Genomic DNA, 24,488 nt, shown 5'->3' on the forward strand with positions numbered 1-24,488 from the left:
GGTTTAGAGAGGTCAGTTGATTCGCCCGGGTTAGTAAACTTACATTTTGGCAGTTACATCTTCATATAAAGCCTTTATGGATATTTCTATAGCATTCAAATGACACAAAAAACAATCCAGTAAACTCTATTTTATAGATAAATATTTGTAGGTGATCCATTCTAAAGATTCTCCACCAAAACGTATTGTGGCTGATGCAGTGTAAAATCCTCAGTGGAGGAAGACTGGATAAGAAACATCTCAGAACAAGCTTCCACTTATTTCTTTCTTTTATGCATTATATTCAGTGGGAGGCAAGACAAGTCCTGTGGAATATCTCTCTGTAGAGCGCAGAAGCTGTTTCTTTCCCAGGCAGCTCAGTAAAACATGACTTATTCTCTAATGCAGTGTTCTGACTGCACATCCTAATGAGAGGCAATAAAGGATAAACAGCAACCAAGTAATCCTGATTCATGCGCTTAATACCTAGATTCCTACCACATGGTAAGGTTCATCAGAAAATCATTACATGTGAATTACTCGTGTAGATTCCTGTTGTTGGAAATAAAAAATGCAAGTTTTATCTGTTGTTGGTAAACAATTATAGAATTTGCTCCACATACACGAAAATAATCATTTTCTAGAAGAAGTTATACAGCTATAATGCTGCTCCTATAAACCAGAGGTGTTTTGAATTGGTTAAGGTACATTAATGGGCACTGCATACAGTGAAATCGCTACTTAGGGTAGAGGACAAATAAAGCTGTAGTTAAGGCTGTGAGGATAGAACCGGTCCGTATACTCAAGTCAAGGATTCACAAAATACTGAAGAAAGCTGAATTATGCAGACGGAACAGAAGTACAGGTATAGAATAATACCTGCTAAATTCCCTAGAATATAATATACTGTTTATCCCTCATAGAAAAGACTACAGTGAATGTACAGTATTTCATAGTACATACCTAACACATGAAAATGTTGCTTTAGCTACACCAGGTCTGAAGAATGAATGGGGTAATAAGCGTATTGTGCCAGGAAAGGGATGAAGGGGAGAGGTTTGGGTTTAATATAAGGGAAAGACCTACCATTAAGAGGGTAGACTATGTGAACAATGGCAGAATAGTGTCATAACACTGGCGGAAACTAAACTGTATAGCTGAAGCAGCATATTATTGGGAATGTGAATCCTGATCTCAAAGCACAAGAGCTGCTACCATACATTACCCCCCCCCCCCATTAGCACAGGCTATTTCAAAAAATGCCCTCTGTGCAAATGTGCAAACATTTTCTACTCTTTTCAAAAGTAGATAAGAGAAGTAGAGAACAAGTGATTGCAGCACTCCTTTCAAACTCGCAATGTTGTTGGGGCTGCAAGGAGAAGAGTAGGATAGTACCCCTAATCCTACTCAATAGTTATAGTAAGTAAAGAAAGATGGAATCCTGCAGTCAGTAATCTGTAGGTTTAATAAAATCTAGCACAGCATACATCCAATATAACTTTAAAATGTAATATAAAACCAGCCAGTGTACTGTGGCATATTTCCCCACCATCACAACACCCACATCCAATCACAGCGTCAAAACACCATGACCATGGTCCTGACAGTTTGCTGTCTGTGACCCTCGGGGCATTGTGGCAAATACATTTTTTTTTCAACTACCAAGCAAGCAATATCCATCTCTGTGCATAGAACTCTCAGCAACGAACATTTTGTTCAGATCGCCTGGCAGAACTAAAGATGTCACCATCAGGGATACATTTCAGAATGTAAATCAGGGCGAGGAAAGATTGTGTAATGGGCAAACACTGACTAAATAATCTATTAATGAATATAAAAAAAAAAAAATTGTATTTATGTTATTTTTTACTACAGTTCCTTTTGCCTGGAGCTGGGTATGAAGCCAGATAGGGCTGGCACCTATGGACACTGAGCATAAGATCGGTCAAAGCTCAATGATGTGTAAAGTGTTATAACCCATAGGAACCAAATGCATATGTTATGGGTTACTGCTCTGTTTGTACTGCTTTTTGAAGTATTAAATAGACTGAGTTGTAATGCTAGGCAGCTGCTGTGTGCTTAGCAGAAGATCACTAGAGGAAATTGGATTGTCACATCAAGGCTTTTACATGCAGACTGCTGCCATCTCCCTCCAACCAAATTTAAAGAGCTGTAATAGAACTCTGGGAAATGAGCATATGGGGATATTTAAAGAGCTGTGGTGTAAAAACGTAGATTCTAGTGGCAGAGCATTTCAGGTTTGTGAATAGAACTTATTAATAACTCTTCTACAGTTTCTTCACATGCTAATATGCAAATTGCCTGATTTTGCAGACTATTTGTTTAGTATGTTAATTTCCACTGTTTGCAATAAAGAGAAAGCATAATGGTACTTGATTCATTTTATTTATTTATTTAAACTGCGCAGCAGTATATTATCCGGTTCAGCACCGCAGTGCCGAAAATCTCATGCATCCGAACAACGTTCACCTCTCATTCATTCGCCTATAACTTTATTGCTACTTATCACAATGAATTGATCTATATCTTGTTTTTTCCACCACTAATTAGGCTTTCTTTGGGTAGTACATTTTGTTAAGATTTATTTTTTTCTAAATCCATTTTAACAGGAAGATTAAGAAAGAAATGAAAAAAATTCATTATTTCTCAGTTTTTGGCCATTATAGTTTGAAATTAATATACGCTACCGTAATTAAAACTCATGTATTTTATTTGCCCATCTGTCCTGGTTATTACACCGTTTAAATGATGTCCCTATCACAATTTATGGTGCCGATATTTCATTTAGAAATAAAGGTGCATTTTTTCAATTTGCGTCCATCACTATTTATAAGCTTATAACTTTAAATAATATAACATATTCTTTTGACATGCATATTTAAAAAGTTCAGACCCTTGGGTAACTATTTATGTTTTTTTTTTTTATTATTGTTTTTTTTGTTTTTTTAATAAAACAATGTATGTGGGTAATTTTTTTTTTATTAAAAATGTATGTGGGTGCAGTTTACTATTTGGCCACAAGATAGTCACAGTGAAAAAAGTCCTGGATGCGAACGATCTCGCATCCAGGAACTAAAATGCTGCGGAGAAGTTTCCTGGGGGCAGAAATACCGCGCTCTCTGGATAGAAAGCGTCGGTATTTCTGCGGGGAAACCGCCGGTGTGCACCAGCCCATAGAGATACATTAGCCATGCGGATGCGGATGCGGCCGGTGAACACCCAGCGGATCGCATCAAGATCCGCCCGGTGTGCATTGGGACTAAACTCTGTCATCCGCACCCAAAACCGCTAGCGTTTTGTGGATCTGCTAGCGGTTTTGGTGTGCACTAGGCCATAGACAAGGAGAGCTGACCAATCCACTTAGGGAGAGAGAGAGTTGACCAATCCAACCAGTCAATCGCCTATATACTGTTACCACTATATACTGGGTACCACATTCAGTACAGCTCCAGAATCTGTTCATACATAGCACCAGTATATGAATTTTTTTTTGGTGTGCATTGGAAGAGTGAGGTAGTCTTATACGGTGAGTATATCCTAAACTCTATATTTTAACTGGAAAAGTTGGGAGGTCGTCTTATACGCCCAGTCGTCTTATACGCCGGAATATACGGGTATATATTTTTTTAAATATACACAATCAATTACATTTAAAAGTATCTGTTTTTTCTTGGAACGTGAGAGGTCTGGGATCCAAAATAAAACGTACATTGGTCACTAATTTCATCAAACATCACGCACCTCACATCTGCTGCCTCCAAGAGACACATCTTGTGGGAGGGAAAACTTTAGCACTAAAGAAGCCCTGGGTAGCACATGCGTATCACGCAACATACTCATCATACTCCAGAGGAGTCGCAATTCTTATTAAAAAAAACCTGCCCTTTCTCCTACATGAAATTAAAACCGACCCAGGAGGTAGATATGTTATCTTAAGAGCTACCATTAACCAGGAAGAATTAATCTTAGCGAATATATATTTACCTCCCCCAGCGGATATCGCCATACTAGACAAAATAGTTTCCATTATTGCGCAAATGCCCTCCCAGAAATTTATACTTTGTGGAGACTTTAACTTGGTGCACGACCCAAGCCTCGACCGTCTCAAGTGTAATAATAGAGACACGCTGGAATTTAGCAAGTGGCTGGAGACATACTCCCTAATAGATCTTTGGAGCTGGAAGCATCCCACAACAAGAGCTTACTCTTGCCATTCAGCTTCCTATGGTTCCTTATCTAGGATAGATATGGCTCTAGCCCCCCACGACACCCTCTCATTAATTAAAGCCAGTCAGTTTCTTGCCAGAGGGATCTCTGACCATGCACCCCTGGAGTTAACTCTATTGTTGGGACCCAAGCCAAAAGATAGAGTCTGGAGACTATCTAAGCAATGGATTGTTGACCCCACAATCGAGGATATTATAAAACGTCAAATTAAGTTATATTGGGTTCAAAACACAGAATCCACTACTCAGCAATTAGTGTGGGATGCGAGCAAAGCTGTTATAAGGGGGCAATACATGGGGGCCATCAAATTCGCCAGAGACCAAACTAAAGCATATGTGCAATGGAAAGAGAAAGCTGCCACAGACCTTAAGACAGAATATATTGCTACTCATACGCTGATATATATACTCAATGGCAACTGGCTCTGACACAACTGGAACTATACAGGGTAGATTCCACCAAAAAGAGTCTCCTCGCGCAGAAACAAAAAATTTTTGAACAAGGGGATAGAACTGGGAAACTACTAGCCTGGCTATCAAAAGACGCTCAACTCAGCACTGCTATCCCTCGGCTTTTTGACGAAATGCACAATAATATTGTCACTGATCCCGGGGAAATAAATGAGGTCTTCTTTCAATTCTATTCCAAGTTGTACACAAGCAAATCTCAAAAGAGCGATGCTGATCTCACGCAATATCTAGCAGACACTAATTTACCAACCCTCTCCCTAGAGGACCGAGAAACACTTGACGCTCCAATAACAATTACTGAAATAATTGACGCAGTTGCGGATATGCAGACAGGTAAGACCCCGGGCCTAGATGGGTTCCCTGCCGAATTCTACAAACAATACTCGGTATTACTAGCTCCTAAACTGAAAAATACCTTCCAAAAATCCTTTGATAGTGGTTATCTTCCTCCCACTATGTCAGAGGCCCTAATAATTGTAATCCCCAAACCAGGGAAAGATCCCACAAGATGTGCTTCATACCGGCCTATATCCCTCTTAAATACAGACGCGAAAATCCTTGCCAAAATATTAGCCACTAGACTAAACTCATGTATTCGCAAGATAATTCCTCATGACCAATCAGGATTTATGCCTGGTAAAGGCACGGATATAAACCTGCGCAGGTTGATGACCAACGTTGCCGCCTCGCATATCAACACCGGGCACCGAGTGGTAGCCTCGTTGGACGCCAAAAAGGCATTTGATACAGTGGAGTGGAATTATCTATGGGCAACCATGCGTAGACTTGGGTTTGGGAATATTTTCATTAAATGGGTTCAGATGCTTTACGATTACCCTAGGGCTAAGATTCGCACAGGCAATGTGATATCGCAGTTCTTTAGCCTAAAGAGAGGCACTAGACAAGGGTGCCCACTGTCACCTAGTTTATTTGCCATAGCAATGGAACCAGTCGCTGCCCGTATCCGTCAATCTTCTGCGGTGAAGGGTCTATTGCTGGGAAATTTACATGAGAAAATATCCCTCTACGCGGACGATGTCCTTTTGTATCTCAACGATTCCCACACCTCACTCGATGCAGCTCTTTACCTTTTTGAGGAATTTGGTGAGATGTCGGGAGTTAAGATTAATTGGAACAAATCCATACTGTTTCCTCTAGATGATATATCTCTTATAACACCCCCGGCAAGCTTTCCTCTCGTGGTGGTTGACCAATTTAAATATCTGGGTATTCAGATAAAGAAAGATATCCTGCCCAAGTTTACGTATGTGTTCAGACAATGCCCAGTGTGGCTTCCAACGTCACTATTTAAACGTATAGATAGAATAATTCTATCCTTTATCTGGGCAGGCAAACAACCCCGACTTGCTCTAGACCTCTTGCAGCTTCCCAAAGCTAGAGGAGGTTTAGCACTTCCACACTTACAAAAGTACTTCTGGGCATCGGTGCTTGTTACTGTACGTTGGTGGTTCTCTCAAGATGAGTTGAACCCGGCGGTGAATGCTGAGGCGGCAGTGTTAGGCTCCTACGAGCAACTCACTAACCTTCCGTACAGAGGCCCTAAAGCCAACCCACAAACTACTACAGCTATGTCAACAACTTGGAAGGCCTGGGTTACAACTAGATCCCACATTATTAAACCCAATACTATCTTACCTTTCACGCCACTATGGGGAAACCCAAACTTAAAACATTTCACCACCATCCCTGACCCAGTGGTTTGGGCAAGATACGGTATAAAAAACATTTCCCATATTCAGCATGATAAGTCCCTAAGCACGTTCCAAGATTTGAAAATTCAACATAATCTTCCCAATAAACACCTGTTTCGGTATCTGCAACTGCGTCACGCCCACAGATCACAGTTTGGCTCTAGACCTCCAGACTTAAACACTGACAGACTAGAACAGCTGCTTTTAACCAAAGACCTCCCCAAAACTCTCTCTGCTATCTATACTGAATTGCTTAATAGCAATCATCCAAGATTACATAAAAGTTTCCAGAAATGGTCAACGGACGTTCCTACCCTGACTGGGGCAGACTGGGACTCGATTTTAATAGAATTCCCTACCACAGTAATTGCGGCTAGCGACCAACTCATACAAACTAAATTCTTACACAGAGTCTACCTGACTCCTGAAAGATTACACAGGATGTGCGACTCTAACTCAGATCTCTGCTGGAGATGCTTGGTAGGTATGGGTAGCTTCACGCATATCTTTTGGTCGTGTCCCAGGGTTGTCCCGTTCTGGGAGAATGTCCTTATTATCATTAACAAACTATTACAGACTTCTTATCCACTGGACATGGGGATACTCTTACTTGGGAGATTGGGCAAAACTAACCTCTCAATTCATAGACAGACCCTGCTTAAACTGCTCTGTTTTTATGCCAGAAAGGAAATTTTAAAACTCTGGAAAAAACAGTCCATCCCTACAGTTGGCATGTGGGCTAAAACCATTAACAATGCTCTACCATTATACAGGAACACATATCTAAGCAGAAAAAGTCCAAAGAAATTCGGAAAAATCTGGGGAATTTGGGAGAGCAGAATTCTGGATCCAACGAACGAAAACTTTATTCCAATCTTGGATTAGGGGTGTGGAGGGGTCACAGACCGGGGGCAGACAACACTCTACCTTCCTTCTTTCTTCTCTCCTCCTTTCTTGGTGGGGCTTCCCACCCACTTCTCTATCTACTCTCTTTTCACAAGACAACCTTGGTAACAACATCTAGATTCTTATATGCAAGCACTGAGAAATACCTCAATGCAATGAGACACTGCCTTATACTGTATTATCCTATGATGTTTTTGACGATGTGATATGTAACATTTACACAAATGCTGTACAATCTTGCTGTGATATGTAACACTTGCACAATTGCTGTACAACCCTAGCTTGTTTCTGTACTTTACTCTGCAGTTCTTGAAAAATGCAATAAAATTCAACTGTTAAAAAAAAAAAAAGTATCTGTTTACCTCCCCACTCCAAAAAAGCCCAAATAACATTTTTAATTAACCTCCCCAGCGTTCTATTGAGATCGCCAGGGCGGCTGCGGGAGGGTTTTTTAACAAAAGAAAATCTATTTCATGCAGCCAACTGAAAGTTGGCTGCATGAAAGCCCACTAGAGGGCGCTCCGGAGGCGTTCTTCTGATCGCCTCCGGCCAGCATAAGTAACAAGGAAGGCTGCAATGAGCAGCCTTCCTTGTTTGGCTTTCCTCGTTGCCATGGCGACGAGCGGAGTGACGTCATGGACGTCAGCCGACGTCCTGACGTCAGCCGCCTCCGATCCAGCCCTTAGCGCTGGCCGGAACTGATTGGTCCGGCTGTGCAGGGCTCGGGCGGCTGGGGGACCCTCTTTCGCCGCTGCTCGCGGCGGATCGCCGCAGAGCGGCGGTGATCAGGCAGCATACGCGGCTGGCAAAGTGCCGGCTGCGTGTGCTGCTTTTTATTTGATAAAAATCGGCCCAGCAGGGCCTGAGCGGCAGCCTCCGGCGGTGATGGACGAGCTGAGCTCGTCCATACCGCTCAGGAGGTTAAAAAAAAAAAAATTACAATAAAGAAAAAAACAACTTAAATAATTACCTAAGGGTCTGAACTTTTTTTAATATGCATGTCAAGAGTATATCACTATAATTTTTTAAATTATAAGCTTGTAAATAGTGATGGACGCAAATTAAAAAAATTCACCTTTATTTCCAATTAAAATATTAACGCCATACATTGTTATAGGGACATAATTTAAATGGTGTAATAACGGGGATAAATGGGCAAATAAAATATGTTGGTTTTAAATATGGTAGCGTGTATTATTTTAAAGCTATAATGGCTGAAAACGGAGAAAAAAATATTTTTTTCCATTGTTTTCTTAATATTCCCGTTAAAATGCATTAAGAAAAAAATAATTCTTAGCAAAATGTACCACACAAAGAAAGCCTAATTGGTGGCGGAAAAAACAAGATATAGATCAATTCATTGTGATAAGTAGTGATAAAGTTATTGGCGAATTAATGGGAGGTGAATGTTGCTCACATGCATAAGGTGAAACAACGCTGAAGTGGTTAAAGGTTATTATCTTTTAGAGCAGAGAGAAAGTTCAGGTCCACTTTAACTGGAAAGGTCTATTCTTAAAGGGAACCTGAAGTGAGTAAATGTATTTAAAATAAACACATGAGGTAACTTCAAATTGCCATCAGTTCCTCTCAGAAGCTCACAATTTTCTTCTGACAATTATCCCTTCTAGTTCTGACAACATTTTGTCAGAACTGAAATATATCAGTTGCTGTCAGTTATATATCAGTTGCTGACAGTTTTAGCTGAGAGGACAACTGATGTGCCAGGTAATGTCCATGGTTCCTTATGGATGAAGTGGGCGATGTTACAGTTTAACAGTGTGCTGACCAGAAAGCTGTTATGGGGTAGCGCCATTTTCAAAATGGAGGATGGAGAATTCCCTTGATCACAGTGGACAAACAGGACGCAGGAGAAAAGAAAGAGATTGAGGAATAGACTACACGGGAGGTAAGTATGACTGGTGTATGTTTATTTTGATTTTTAATTTTCAGTTCAGGTTTTCTTTAACTAAGTTTACACACAGAAGAAGGAACCTAAAGATAAAAAAGAATTCCAGCAACTGACAAGATATAGTTCACCTCTAATCCTGACAACTGGTGTGTAATACAATAGTAGCTATGAAACAGCAATTTGGGTATTACATATTATTAATAATTGTTTAGAATGTGTACAAATGTAGAAATTGTACTATGAAAAAAAATGTATACAATTATTACCTAGTCCAAGCCCACACAACTACTTGTAATGATTTTATTGTATTTTATCATGATTAGCAATTATGATGTCTCAGCAGTTATTTAGTGGAAAGTTCAGTAATCGATCAAACTGTCTTAATGTTAATTAAACATATTATTGGGCCTAAATAAATAGCACTAGATCTGTTAGTGAACACTAACATGGCATTATTGGCATAATGTTTGTGAAGGTTTTAAGCTCATTGGCCACAAAGCCAAACCGGCTCTCCAGCTGGATCGGTGCCTTTGCTTTGAGTTTACTCATTTGAAGCCGTTCCCAAGCTTAGTTAATCAGTAGAAGCATAATGTTTTTTTGGTCAACAAGCTGAACTTGCCCAGTTTTATTGTTTCATGACAAATGGTATGTAGTCATTATAATTGGTTCTGTTCATTAATAAATAAGTAGCAAGACCGTGCTGAGGAATTGTACAGAATTAGGTCTAGGTTATACTGGCGACATTACACACATGAGATCAAGCGTTTTATAGGCATTTGCTTCCTTTGCAATGTACTGATTTTAAATGAGGCGCTTATCAACAAAAGGCTAAACCTTGTACACATGTAAGTTGTGTCACCAGCAGAGATTGGGACTCGATCCATCAGTCAACAGTTTGGGGCGATTGCTCTACACATGTGTTGCTAGCCTGCATGCTAGCAATGTGTTCTGTTGCTATGGAGACAGGAGGAGAAGGGGCAATGCATAGTGCACAGCAAAGCGGGAGGGTAAGGAGGCAAACAGTGCTTTCAGCCTGCACACTGGCAAGAGTATCTGACACTCTGGAACCCAGTGGTGCATGAGGACCACTGTACACATGCCAGATTATTTTAAAGAGGTGGCCTCAATCGGTGTTACAAACCCCACAGAGCAAGCACAGGTGATCACTGTTTGCAGCAGGATATAACGAGGCTGAACACGGAAATAAGTGAATGGTGTTTATTAAGCACAACCACACAGTGTATATACAAACAATGAATAGTGCAACCAAAACCCTAACTAGTCTAACTAAGAAGTCATAAACAAATATACAATATATACACTTAATTGAGGAATACACACAGAAACAATATACAGGTATATATACAAAATACATACAATATATTTACACATCAGATCGCAGTACAAGATCGCAACACAGAAGCAAGGTCAGAGGCTAGCCATAAATCATATACCGGATAATCAGAATAGAACCAGGGATACAGAGGACCAGAAACACAGGAGACCAGAGTTCAGCAAGCACAGGGGAAGCTATGTGATGTTCTGGCACCTGCTGTAATGAGAGCTGGTCTTAAGTAAGGTGAGCATTGGGTGTGTCAGCAGATCGGCCTGCAAAGTCCCAAGCAGGTTGACCTCTGCTGGCAGGAGGTGGATATCCCAAGAAACTCCAGAGTCTGATGCCATCTGCAGGTAAGACTGAGGATTGCAAGTTTGATGACATGAAGTGCACAGCCCCCTAGTGGTGGATATAGAAAGTACATAAGTCCCGCACACACTGCCACCAGCAGGTAGATCAAGTCCTGAACAGGTTCCTAACAGTACCCCCCCTTTAAGGAGCGGCCTCAGGACGCTCCAACAACCACGGTAATCTCCAGAGCCAGAGTTGGTCTGAATCACACAGGAAGTACCACCACCAGGGTCCCCAGAGCCATCCTGATAATCCCCTGCCAATGCCGTCAACCAGGGTTGCAGGATACCCAGAATAATGGCTGTACTCCGAAGCATAATCCACAGGCTCTGAAACCAACACATTTTACCTAGACCCAGATACCATCTGCCTGTAAGAAAGTTTTTAAACTCCCAGAGGGCACTGGCAACCCCAATGGAGTCCTTACCAATGCCCAAGGGCCTGGCAACCCATCCTGAAGGCAAGAGAAGCCAACCAAGGACTCTCCCTCTCCTCCAGGGGTCACCGGATTCAGGAGAGCAGCAGAGGTCAAAGGGTAGGAACTCACAGTGAGGAGAAGCCTGGAGACAAGCCACAAAAAACTGGGGTTTCCTATACAGAACTGTCAACAAGGCTGGCAAGGCTAGCAACAGGAATGGCCTTATCCCTGGTAAGGGAACAGAGAACCCTGGGGTTGAGGATCCTGGGATGACAGAGGCAACTGCAGGCACCTGGTTCAGAAGCACTTGTTGAGGCTGGGAGGGAGTGGTAGTCATACGTTCCAAACAAAAGGCAATAGCAGACAGGCAAACATCAGGTAGGACAGTAAACTGAAGATCACCTACCAGGAAGGCAGGCAGGGCAGCGGACTGGCAGGCAACAGACCATAGAACATCAGGTGGAATAATGAGCTGGGCAGCCGACTGGACAACGACAGGCTGTTCAGCAGGAGTCTGTGGAGGCCGGGCAGAGGCAGCAGCAGGAGTCTGTAGAGGCCGGGCAGAGGCAGCAGCAGGAGTCTGTAGAGGCCGGGCAGAGGCAGCAGCAGGAGTCTGTAGAGGCCGGGCAGAGGCAGCAGCAGGAGTCTGTAGAGGCCGGGCAGAGGCAGCAGCAGGAGTCTGTAGAGGCCGGGCAGAGGCAGCAGCAGGAGTCTGTAGAGGCCGGGCAGAGGCAGCAGCAGGAGTCTGTAGAGGCCGGGCAGAGGCAGCAGCAGGAGTCTGTAGAGGCCGGGCAGAGGCAGCAGCAGGAGTCTGTAGAGGCCGGGCAGAGGCAGCAGCAGGAGTCTGTAGAGGCCGGGCAGAGGCGGCAGCAGCAGGAGTCTGTAGAGGCCGGGCAGAGGCGGCAGCAGCAGGAGTCTGTAGAGGCCGGGCAGAGGCAGCAGCAGGAGTCTGAAGAGGCCGGGCAGAGGCAGCAGCAGGAGTCTGAAGAGGCCGGGCAGAGGCAGCAGCAGGAGTCTGTAGAGGCCGGGCAGAGGCAGCAGCAGGAGTCTGTAGAGGCCGGGCAGAGGCAGCAGCAGGAGTCTGTAGAGGCCGGGCAGAGGCAGCAGCAGGAGTCTGTAGAGGCCGGGCAGAGGCAGCAGCAGGAGTCTGTAGAGGCCGGGCAGAGGCAGCAGCAGGAGTCTGTAGAGGCCGGGCAGAGGCAGCAGCAGGAGTCTGTAGAGGCCAGGCAGAGGCAGCAGCAGCAGGAGTCTGTAGAGGCCGGGCAGAGGCAGCAGCAGGAGTCTGTAGAGGCCGGGCAGAGGCAGCAGGAGTCTGTGGAGGCCGTACAGGTATGGTAGATGAAGGAGTAGGAATGGCAGATGATGAAGTCTGTAAAAACTGTGCTGGAGGCTGGAACACTGCAAACTGTGCTGGAGGCTGGAAATCAGAATGTTCACCAAATGGCTGGGAATGAGCACACTCTGCAAGTGGTTGAAAGTTTACAGATTCTGACAGCGGCTGGAGGGCTGCAGAGTCTGACAGCGGCTGGAGGGCTGCAGAGTCTGACAGCGGCTGGAGGGCTGCAGGGTCTGACAGCGGCTGGAGGGCTGCAGGGTCTGACAGCGGCTGGAGGGCTGCAGGGTCTGACAGCGGCTGGAGGGCTGCAGGGTCTGACAGCGGCTGGAGGGCTGCAGGGTCTGACAGCGGCTGGAGGGCTGCAGGGTCTGACAGCGGCTGGAGGGCTGCAGGGTCTGACAGCGGCTGGAGGGCTGCAGGGTCTGACAGCGGCTGGAGGGCTGCAGGGTCTGACAGCGGCTGGAGGGCTGCAGGGTCTGACAGCGGCTGGAGGGCTGCAGGGTCTGACAGCGGCTGGAGGGCTGCAGGGTCTGACAGCGGCTGGAGGGCTGCAGGGTCTGACAGCGGCTGGAGGGCTGCAGGGTCTGACAGCGGCTGGAGGGCTGCAGGCATTGCAGGGAGATTACAGTTCATAGGCGTTGCAGAGATATTGCAGTCTGCAGGAGGATAACAGTCCATAATTTTTACAGGAGAAATACAGTTTGCAGGTGGATTACAGTCCATAAGTTTTGTAGAAATATGGCATTCTGCAGGCATGGCAGGAAAAATACAAGTCATAAGCTTTGTAGAGATATTGCAGTCTGCAGACATTGTAGGAGGAATACAGTCTATAGGCTGTGCAGGCTGATTACTGTCCATAAGACTTGCAGGAGAATTACCACCTGCAGACATTGCAGGAGGAATACAGTCTATAGGCTGTGCAGGCTGATTACAGTCCATAAGACTTGCAGGAGAATTACCTTCTGCAGGCTGAAACAAAGTCTCTGCTGACAAGGTGCAGAATTCTGCTACTGGAGTGGCTGGAGGCAGGGCTGTTACAGGATTGATTTGAAGAGAAGCTGCTGGTAATTCAGGTTGCAGGGTGCATTTTGAAGATGCAGATTGCAGTGAAGACTGTATGTGGTTAATTGATGAGGTCGGAAAGAATTTGCGTTTATTCTTAAATGCCACTTTAGGTTTGAAGCAGGGTGAGGATCTAATCTGAGTAACAGATGCAGGCAACTGAGAGAATTTAGGAGTGGTTGCTATGAGCGATGGCAACATGGACTTTTGCGTAGTGACAGGGTACTCCTTAGACCAAGGCATGGATCTAATTGCGGTCTGAAGAGAGGCTGCACTCTTCCGGATCACAGGAGCAGGTAAATAAGTATTCTGGGAGGTTGTTGCTATGGGCAACGGGTTAGCAGGTTCTTTGGTTGTAGGTGAGTGCTGTTTGGCCTGGGTAGTGGATCTGATTTGAGTACATGCAGAGGCTGAGATATTTGGAGTCACAGGTGCAAATGAATGAAAGTCCTTGGAGGTGGTTGCTATGGGTAACGGGTATACAGGCTGTTTACTCATGACTAAGTGCTGTGAACTCTGGTCAGAGAACAGAGGAGAGGAGGTAGTGACAAGGTGAAAATCAGGGTTGTCACATATGAAAGATATTTTATTCCATGCACCAACTAGAGGAGCAATCATTTCAAAACTACAAACCCTCCTGTTAGACAGACACAAAACAGAGTTGGAACATTCTAACCGGAACTCTTTAGATTTGTTGGAATAATATTCAACAAAGTAATCCTCATCATCCTCCAATAAATCGAGTAACATCTCCACCATTATCAGATCATAAGGTGGATCCAGATCATTGCTAGGATAACCAGAAACTGACAGATTGCTCCAGATTTCTAGCAATGGCTGGACCTCTTGTCTGCAGAACACACCTTGCTGCACATTATCCTGCAGCTGTTTGATCAGGTGGAGGAGATCATTCTTGGGATACTCAGAGAAAATCTGTCTGCAGTGATCTCCCTCCTCATCAGCCAGCAACATATAATAGTACATCTCACTGGAGTTCATTATGAATGACTGAGTGGATAAACTTCACAGACAGGAAGTTTTATCAGCCCTTTGATATATATCAAGCTGCAGTGATCAGAATGGCCAGAACATACTGTTACAAACCCCACAGAGCAAGCACAGGTGATCACTGTTTGCAGCAGGATATAACGAGGCTGAACACGGAAATAAGTGAATGGTGTTTATTAAGCACAACCACACAGTGTATATACAAACAATGAATAGTGCAACCAAAACCCTAACTAGTCTAACTAAGAAGTCATAAACAAATATACAATATATACACTTAATTGAGGAATACACACAGAAACAATATACAGGTATATATACAAAATACATACAATATATTTACACATCAGATCGCAGTACAAGATCGCAACACAGAAGCAAGGTCAGAGGCTAGCCATAAATCATATACCGGATAATCAGAATAGAACCAGGGATACAGAGGACCAGAAACACAGGAGACCAGAGTTCAGCAAGCACAGGGGAAGCTATGTGATGTTCTGGCACCTGCTGTAATGAGAGCTGGTCTTAAGTAAGGTGAGCATTGGGTGTGTCAGCAGATCGGCCTGCAAAGTCCCAAGCAGGTTGACCTCTGCTGGCAGGAGGTGGAAGTCCCAAGAAACTCCAGAGTCGGTAAGACTGAGGATTGCAAGTTTGATGACATGAAGTGCACAGCCCCCTAGTGGTGGATATAGAAAGTACATAAGTCCCGCACACACTGCCACCAGCAGGTAGATCAAGTCCTGAACAGGTTCCTAACAATCGGCTACCTCAGCCAATAACCATCTAGCCACTGTATGAGCTTTGATCTCTTTTTAAATCTCACCAGTGTTTTCATATTGGAGAGGGGGACACACTGCTGATTGATCTATCCCTTCATATGCTGAAGTTTGAGTCACCAGCCTATTTTAGTAGAGACTGACCTTGAGCACTGAATCCTAACTTAAAATTGTTTTCAATTGCTCTGCTCAGTGATGAAACACTTTCAAAGCCCATATTACCTAAAGTACTTAGACAGCTGCGTTCAAGACACATTGCCAACAACGTAGTCTACATAGTAAGGGACAGTGTACATCTGCTGCCACCCTCCACCCCCCCCCCTTGCTGTCACATGATTAGCTGAATCGGAACTATGCTATTATATTACTGTAAATAGGTGAATAAATACCAAAAAGTAGGTTTGAAAAGTGCAATGATTATACAGCATATGACTATTCCTGAAGCCTGTTTCATAACGGGCGTGAGGGAACTCTGTGCATAAGCCAGCGACCTCCATGCATGCCCACCCATGGCCACAACCCCAGTGTGACCCAGCACACGCGCACCTGTGCACGGCTTGGCATCTGACATGGACGCAGCCGATGGACTCCAGACTCAAGGCTTTAATTAGATAGGATTTGGCTTTTTATTCTAACACTGTATGACAACACACTACTTAAAAAAAGGTGCCGTGAACAGCAGTAAATGGTATGCTGTGTTCAAAGAAAATGCCTGGTGCAGAAAAATTTGTTAATGCAGAAACTTCTCTGGACATAACTAGATGGTTAAAGTTGTACAGCATCGGTCATGATCAACTGTGTTCACTGACAGTTGGGGGGGGGGGGGGGCTTTACTGGTGTGCTGGCCATTTCTGGATGTATGATTCTTATTAAAGGGATCCTTAACTGAGAGGGTTATGGATGTTTCCTTTTAAACAATACCAGTTGCCAGGTAGTCCTGCTGATCTCTTGTGTTGCAGTAGTGGCTGAATCACACACCTGAAACAAGCATGCAACTAATCCAGTCTGACTTCAGTCAGAGCACCTGATCTGCATGCTTGTTGAGGGGCTGTGGCTAAAAGTATTAGAGACACAGGATCAGCAGGAGAGTCAGGCAACTGGTTTTATTCTAAAAGAAAAAATCCATATACTTCTAAGTTTAGGTGCCCTTTAAGTGGAAACCAACTATTCTTTGCTCAATCACCCTCTACCTTGAATTGATGGTGTACCACTACTACTTGGTTGAAGTAAATATGCTGTAGTCTAACTAAACTGCCATTTTTGTATTGTGCTTTTGCTAACTGTCATAGCTGCTGGAGGGTGAGCATTACTAAAAAGCATTGCCCATTGATCTTATGGGTACAAAGAAAGAGGGTCACAGGGGCAAACGCAGGATTTTTAAGGGGGGGGGGGGGTTCCTGAAAGGTCCAGAAGCACGTATGGCCCGAGTGCTTCCGAATACAGGTGGCTCCATACTGCCCATGCACAAAAGTGCGCTGGCGTATTACGGAGCTGCCTATCTTTGGAAGTACTCAAGGACACTAGTGTTTCTGACGGCTTCTGGTAGCAGCAAATGTGAACGGGGTACAGCGCTGGAACAACTCCCCAAGAGAGGAACAGGAGATAGACTTAGTTTGGACAATTCAGTGGAATATGCTACATAGTTTCACATAGCGCAAGCGATACCCATATGATGCAGGGATATATGCATCTGCAGAAGATGTCGGCGCTACATAAATACTAAATAATAATATTTTGCCTCACCAGGATTGCACTTTTATTTAGCTTTCCTGTAAGACAAGAACACACAGTCAGCTCTAGGGGAAGAGGGAAACAAAGGTGAATGAGGGAGGGCTGGTGCACACCAAGAGTGCTTCTGAGCGTTTTTCAAATCAACAGTGATTTGAAAAGCGCTTGGCTAATGTTACCCTATGTGGGTGTTCCCACAGCAGCGTTGTGATTTTTTCAAAATCGCAGGTATACTGCATGTAGCATGTTTTTGAGCAATTCATTCAAAAATCGCTCTGAAAATCACTTCACAAAATCACACTCACAAATTGCTAGCGATTGCTATTGTCATTTTGGCGTTGCACTAGCCCAGAGAGAGGAGTGGAGAAATTGAGAATAGCCTGAGATGGAGCAGAGAACTTATCTGTATTGAAGTCCCACATCACACAGGCTACTTGCCTGTAATCGGACTCCTGTCCCTGTCAGTCTCTCACACAAGTCAGAAAGAAGCCCTCCTGGAGTCTAGGGACTGTCAAAAACTTGTCAGCTTGTTATCCACACCTTATCCACACATGCAGTCATTATAACAATGGGGAGAGACCAGACAGATGTTTGCCCACAGACCCTGAGTCCAGGCAAGCTCTGCATCATGCTGTGCATAATTACCAGCTTGCCTGCACTCTAATTTCATCATGTCTGACACTTCTGTGCTGTGGAGAGTCCAGGACTCCATAATCAACATTCTCTCACTGCAGGCTGCATCTTCTTGTGAGGGAAGCTGGGCTGCCTCTCTCATTCTATTAGCTGGAGGGAAGCACCAGAAGTAAGAAGGGAGGGAGAATGAGGCTGTTTATATTATGCGGGCTTCCCTGGCTGAATACACAGCTCAGTGCAGGGGGGAGGTTCCAGACACCCGGAATAGCCCCCTGAGTTCGCCAGTGGGTCACATCTAGCTATTATTTGTGCCACTCTTGAAATTAGCAGTCCCAAACAGAGAGCATTTTGTCTTGCTAAAACTCCTCTGATAGACTCAGGATCACATACATCCTGCTTCTCCCTGTTATACCCAATATCACAGCATATCACGTCACCATGGTAATTACAGTTAGTTAAAAGCTCATTAGAGATGACAGTTTAGATGATCAGAAGATTTTAAACCTTTCTCCAGGCACAGATGTGAAAATATCATCTAATAGCTTAGTATTCAGAATGCTCGGTGTTACATTTTGTGAAAATAAGCTTAGGCTTGTGCATATATAAAAAAAGAAAAAGGGGAAAAAAAGACTCCCTTAAAATGATGAAAACATGACTAGAAATGAATCATTACCCAATCATGACCAGCAACTTTATTTAGTAATTTTCAGACCCTGTAGGTGTATCTTCTGCCCTTATTCATATTGTATCATTTGGCTGTTCAGATTGCAAGTGGGCAATCTCAGACTGAATTTTTAGGAGAATACTGCAGTCATAGCATGATGTAATCAGCGTTTAGGCTTCTTATCTAGTCATATAAAAGTGATCTTTGCAACATTGCCACATAACACCAATGCTCACTACATTGAATACCCATAAAATGGAGAATCCTTTTCAAAATTGGCATGCTAACATTCAAATCCCTACACCACCTAGGCCCAGGATACCTGAAGGATTTAATGCAACTGGGTCACACCTCCCACAACCTCAGGTCAAAAGGATCCAATAACTTGACAACCTCCAGATTCCAACTAAAAACCTCTGGAGCCAGAGCTTTCTGTCATGCTGCCCCTATTCTGTGGAATGCCTTGCCAAACTTAATCAAGACAGCTCCAACTCTGGATACATTTAAATCAAAGCTGAAAAGCCACATGTTTAGTCTGGCATTTATGATCACATGACTTTATACCTTTACTCATCACTGTGCACTGATCTGAGACACGCTTATGCGCTTTGGGTCTATACGGAGGTATACTTCAGGGGCAGATTTATCATGGTGAAGGATTTCAGTTTATGCAGCAATCTTATTGTAACCATGCTGACCAGACAGACTGGATGAGATAGCGGGGGCTGCTATCCCATAGTTATGCCACCGGACACTTACTGGGTATGTAAAGAGCATTTGTAAAGCACTTTTCTCCTGTGTTACTTAGAGCTGATGGTTAGAAAAATACCATTAAAGTTTGTAACTGAAGAACCTTAGTTAGTTTTGCATAGTCCTTCTCTTCTTTTTTCAGGCTATGTCTGTAAAGGGATAGGTGTATTGTGCCTTTTTATATTATAGTTCATAAGCATAGATAAGTTCTGGGTCTACATATCTATAGTATTTTATATTTTATAACACGCATGCACTCATTAACACACTAACCTATCTCATCCTTTCTTATAGGTTTACCAGTACATGCATGAAACTATTCCTATAAATGGCTGTCCGGAATTTCGTGCCCGCGCCACTGCTAAGGTGAGATCCTAGCTTTCAAATTGTAAATATTTACATAGTGACAAACACATTCAGGAAACCTGTACTTCCTCAAAGTCCAGCACCATGTAAGAAATGATAGGACTTTTATGTCACAGGCAATTTCAAATGTTGTATTTATTTGGAAAAAACTCAGAAGATATAGTAAATGGAAAATAAACCAAGCCACAAGATAACAGAGTACCGTATATATTAAACATGCTACATCTTGTGTATTCTGGGTTGCCTGTGTGTGGTGGACCCGGCAGTACTTGCTTATTTCATGGTTTGGGTAATTAAACTTCAGCTACTGAATGGAAAACACATAGGCCAACATGCACTAAGCTTTATCAAACACTTTATCAAACGTTTGATAATTTACCTCATGGGTAAAATCTAATTTTGAATTCACTAAGGTGTTATAGATTTATTGAACGTTTTATCGATAAAACATTTGATAAATATATAACGCCTTAGTGAATTAAAAATTAGATTTTACCCATGAGGTAAATTATCAAACGTTAAAAAGTGTTTGATAAAGCTTAGTGAATTGAGGCCTATCTGTATATAAAAACTAAACATATTGCACTATGTTCTTGTGCTATAAAATACAATGGTTGGTGGTAGTGTTGGGCGAACAGTGTTCGCCACTGTTCGGGTTCTGCAGAACATCACCCTGTTCGGGTGATGTTCGAGTTCGGCCGAACACCTGACGGTGCTCGGCCAAACCGTTCGGCCATATGGCCGAACTAAGAGCGCATGGCCGAACGTTCCCCGAACGTTCGGCTAGCGCTGTGATTGGCCGAACGGGTCACGTGGTTCGGACCCGAACGCGCTCTGATTGGCCGAACGGTCACGTGGTTCGGGTAAATAAATACCCGAACCACGTCATATCTCCGCCATTTGTCTGTGGGTTTAGCTTTGGGTAGGCAGGCAGGGTAGTTCGCGCTCCAGCCACGCTAGCCAGGGTCCCCCCTGTCATTGTGTCACTGCTGGGAACAGTAGTACACCGCTTGCTCAGCCACACTATATAGCATTCTGTTTACTGCCACTCTGTGTACCTCGCTCAGCCACACTATATAGCATTCTGTTTACTGCCACTCTGTGTCTGCTGGGAATAGTAGTACACCGCTTGCTCAGCCACACTATATAGCATTCTGTTTACTGCCACTCTGTGTACCTCGCTCAGCCACACTATATAGCATTCTGTTTACTGCCACTCTGTGTCTGCTGGGAATAGTGGTACACCGCTCGCTCAGCCACACTATATAGCATTCTGTTCACTGTTCTGTGTCTGCTTGGAATAGTGGTACACCGCTCGCTCAGCCACACTATATAGCATTCTGTTTACTGTTCTGTGTCTGCTGGGAATAGTGGTACACCGCTCGCTCAGCCACACTATATAGCATTCTGTTTACTGTTCTGTGTCTGCTGGGAATAGTGGTACACCGCTCGCTCAGCCACACTATATAGCATTCTGTGCACTGTTCTGTGTCTGCTGGGAATAGTGGTACACCGCTCGCTCAGCCACACTATATAGCATTCTGTTCACTGTTCTGTGTCTGCTGGGAATAGTGGTACACCGCTCGCTCAGCCACACTATATAGCATTCTGTTTACTGTTCTGTGTCTGCTGGGAATAGTGGTACACCGCTCGCTCATCCACACTATATAGCATTCTGTTCACTGTTCTGTGTCTGCTGGGAATAGTGGTACACCGCCCGCTCAGCCACACTATATAGCATTCTGTTCACTGTTCTGTGTCTGCTGGGAATAGTGGTACACCGCTCGCTCAGCCACACTATATAGCATTCTGTTCACTGTTCTGTGTCTGCTGGGAACAGTAGTACACCGCTCGCTCAGCCAGAGTATATAGCATTGTGTTTACTGCCACTCTGTGTACACCGCTCAGCCAGACTATATACCATTGTTTACTGACACTCTGTGTACACCGCTCAGCCAGACTATATACCATTGTTTACTGACACTCTGTGTACACCGCTCAGCCAGACTATATACCATTGTTTACTGCCACTCTGATTCTGCTGGGAACAGTAGTACACCGCTCGCTCAGCCAGACTATATAGCATTGTGTTTACTGCCACTCTGTGTACACCGCTCAGCCAGACTATATACCATTGTTTACTGACACTCTGTGTACACCGCTCAGCCAGACTATATACCATTGTTTACTGAAACTCTGTGTACACCGCTCAGCCAGACTATATACCATTGTTTACTGCCACTCTGATTCTGCTGGGAACAGTAGTACACCGCTCGCTCAGCCAGACTATATACCATTGTTTACTGACACTATATAGCAGACTATATAGCATTGTGTGTACACCGCTCAGCCAGACTATATACCATTGTTTACTGACACTCTGTGTACACCGCTCAGCCAGACTATATACCATTGTTTACTGCCACTCTGATTCTGCTGGGAACAGTAGTACACCGCTCGCTCAGCCAGACTATATACCATTGTTTACTGACACTCTGTGTACACCGCTCAGCCAGACTATATACCATTGTTTACTGCCACTCTGATTCTGCTGGGAACAGTAGTACACCGCTCGCTCAGCCAGACTATATACCATTGTTTACTGACACTCTGTGTACACCGCTCAGCCAGACTATATACCATTGTTTACTGCCACTCTGATTCTGCTGGGAACAGTAGTACACCGCTCGCTCAGCCAGACTATATACCATTGTTTACTGACACTATATAGCAGACTATATAGCATTGTGTGTACACCGCTCAGCCAGACTATATACCATTGTTTACTGACACTCTGTGTACACCGCTCAGCCAGACTATATACCATTGTTTACTGCCACTCTGATTCTGCTGGGAACAGTAGTACACCGCTCGCTCAGCCAGACTATATACCATTGTTTACTGACACTCTGTGTACACCGCTCAGCCAGACTATATACCATTGTTTACTGCCACTCTGATTCTGCTGGGAACAGTAGTACACCGCTCGCTCAGCCAGACTATATAGCATTGTGTTTACTGCCACTCTGTGTACACCGCTCAGCCACACTATATAGCATTGCGTACTCTGCCAGTCAGTGTGTATATTGCTGGGATCAGTAATACTCCACTCACCGTCAACCACTATATGAGCTCAACATGAGTTCCCCAGAGACCTCCGCTGTGAGCAGCACTCCCAACAACAGCAACAGCCAACGCCCCACGCAAGCTATAACATCCACCCCAGCAGCCAGTGGTCAGCAGCAGCCCTCCCCGGAGGAGAACGTTGTGTCCATCAGTCCGTCGCCAGAGCGATTAATGAGGGCTGCCATTGAGGAGATGATGGGGCCTGATGTGGAGGAGGAGGTCTGGCTCAGGCCAGCATCCCAAGTTAATGTTGAGGACGATGAGGGGTCTGTGTCTGGGGATGTTGGGGTGGCAGAGGTGGTGGGTGGGTCAGACTCAGGAGAAGAGTTGTATGATGAGGATGATGATCGGGACCATCTGTATGTGCCTCAGAGTCCGACCCCGGAAAACATGTTGTATCGTGTGTTTAGGTACTAAAATCTGCGTTCCCTCCCAGTAGTGTTGGGCGAACAGTGTTTGCCACTGTTCGGGTTCTGCAGAACATCACCCTGTTCGGGGTGACTATATAGCAGACTATATAGCATTGTGTTTAATGCCACTCTGTGTACACGGCTCAGCCACACTATATAGCATTGTGTTTACTTCCACTCTGTGTCTGCTGGGAACAGTAGTACACCGCTCACCCGCCACTGTATAGCATTGTGCTCTGTGTCACTGCTGACAATAGTGGTACACCGCTCACCCACCACTGTATAGCATTTCTGTACTGCCACTGTACTGCTGCCAGTCAGCGTGTACTTTAAGGATAAGTGAAATGAGGAAGAAATCCGGTGAAAGAGGGAGGGGCAAGGGAAGAGGTGTTTCCCCTGACGGTTCACGTACAGGCCACAGGGGAGCACCCAAGAAAACCCACTCAATACTGCCCATGTTGTCCAGGACAACAACCCTCACAGATCCAAAAGAACAGGACCAGATAATTACTTGGATGACCTCTCAAGCGTCCAGCAGTGGGTTAAGCAGCACCAGCACATCACGCACGAGGTCCGAGTCCTCAGCCAGTTAAAGTCTGGGCTTTCTTTGAAGACTGCACTGAGGATGTTACCATGGCGATTTGCAAGGTGTGCAAGACCCGCCTGAGCAGGGGGAAAAGTATTAACAACCTCTCCACCACCAGCATGAGCCGCCACATTCTATCCAAACATCCCACTCTGTGGGCAAACGCGGCAGGACAGGGTACCACCAGCAACACTGCCTCCCTTGGGTTCACCAGACTCACCACCAGACCCGCCTCAGCAGCAGCAGTAGCCCAGCCATTGCGTGGTTCACAACATTCACAAACATCAGACGATGCTGACACTGTCACTTTCCGGACTAGTGCTCTTGAGGTCTCCCAGTGTTCATCAAACACAACAACCAACAGCCCTTCGGTGTGCAGCGCTACGGTTGAGTTGTCTGTCTCTGAGATGTTTGAGCACAAGAGGAAATTGCCAGCAAATGACCCCCGGGCCGTGGCAGTAACAGCCAGCCAGCATAGCCAAGCTTCTGGCCTGCGAAATGCTGCCATATCGAGTGGTGGAGACAAACAGCTTCAAGGGCATGATGTCAGTGGCCATCCCACGTTACGTTGTTCCCAGCCGCTACCACTTTGCGCGCTCTGCAGTGCCTGAGTTGCATGAGCACGTGGTCAGCTAAATAACCCGAAGCTTGAAGAATGCCGTTGCCTGCAAGGTTCACCTCACCACTGACACCTGGACGAGTGCGTTCGGCCAG

At 44.7% G+C, this 24,488-nt stretch overlaps 1 protein-coding gene across 4 annotated transcripts in view; it reads left to right on the plus strand.

The window, feature by feature from the left end:
- The window catches only part of LIN7A (lin-7 homolog A, crumbs cell polarity complex component), a 169,736-nt gene that overhangs the window by 97,881 nt on the left and 47,367 nt on the right, over window positions 1-24,488 (plus strand). For all 4 annotated transcript variants that reach the window (XM_068276867.1, XM_068276865.1, XM_068276866.1 and 1 more), the window contains exon 3: window positions 19,581-19,652. In XM_068276867.1, the coding sequence (XP_068132968.1) occupies window positions 19,581-19,652 (72 nt within the window). The remainder of the gene's footprint in view (window positions 1-19,580; window positions 19,653-24,488) is intronic.

The sequence above is a fragment of the Hyperolius riggenbachi genome, chromosome 3, assembly GCF_040937935.1.
Source record: "Hyperolius riggenbachi isolate aHypRig1 chromosome 3, aHypRig1.pri, whole genome shotgun sequence".
NCBI lineage: Eukaryota > Metazoa > Chordata > Amphibia > Anura > Hyperoliidae > Hyperolius > Hyperolius riggenbachi.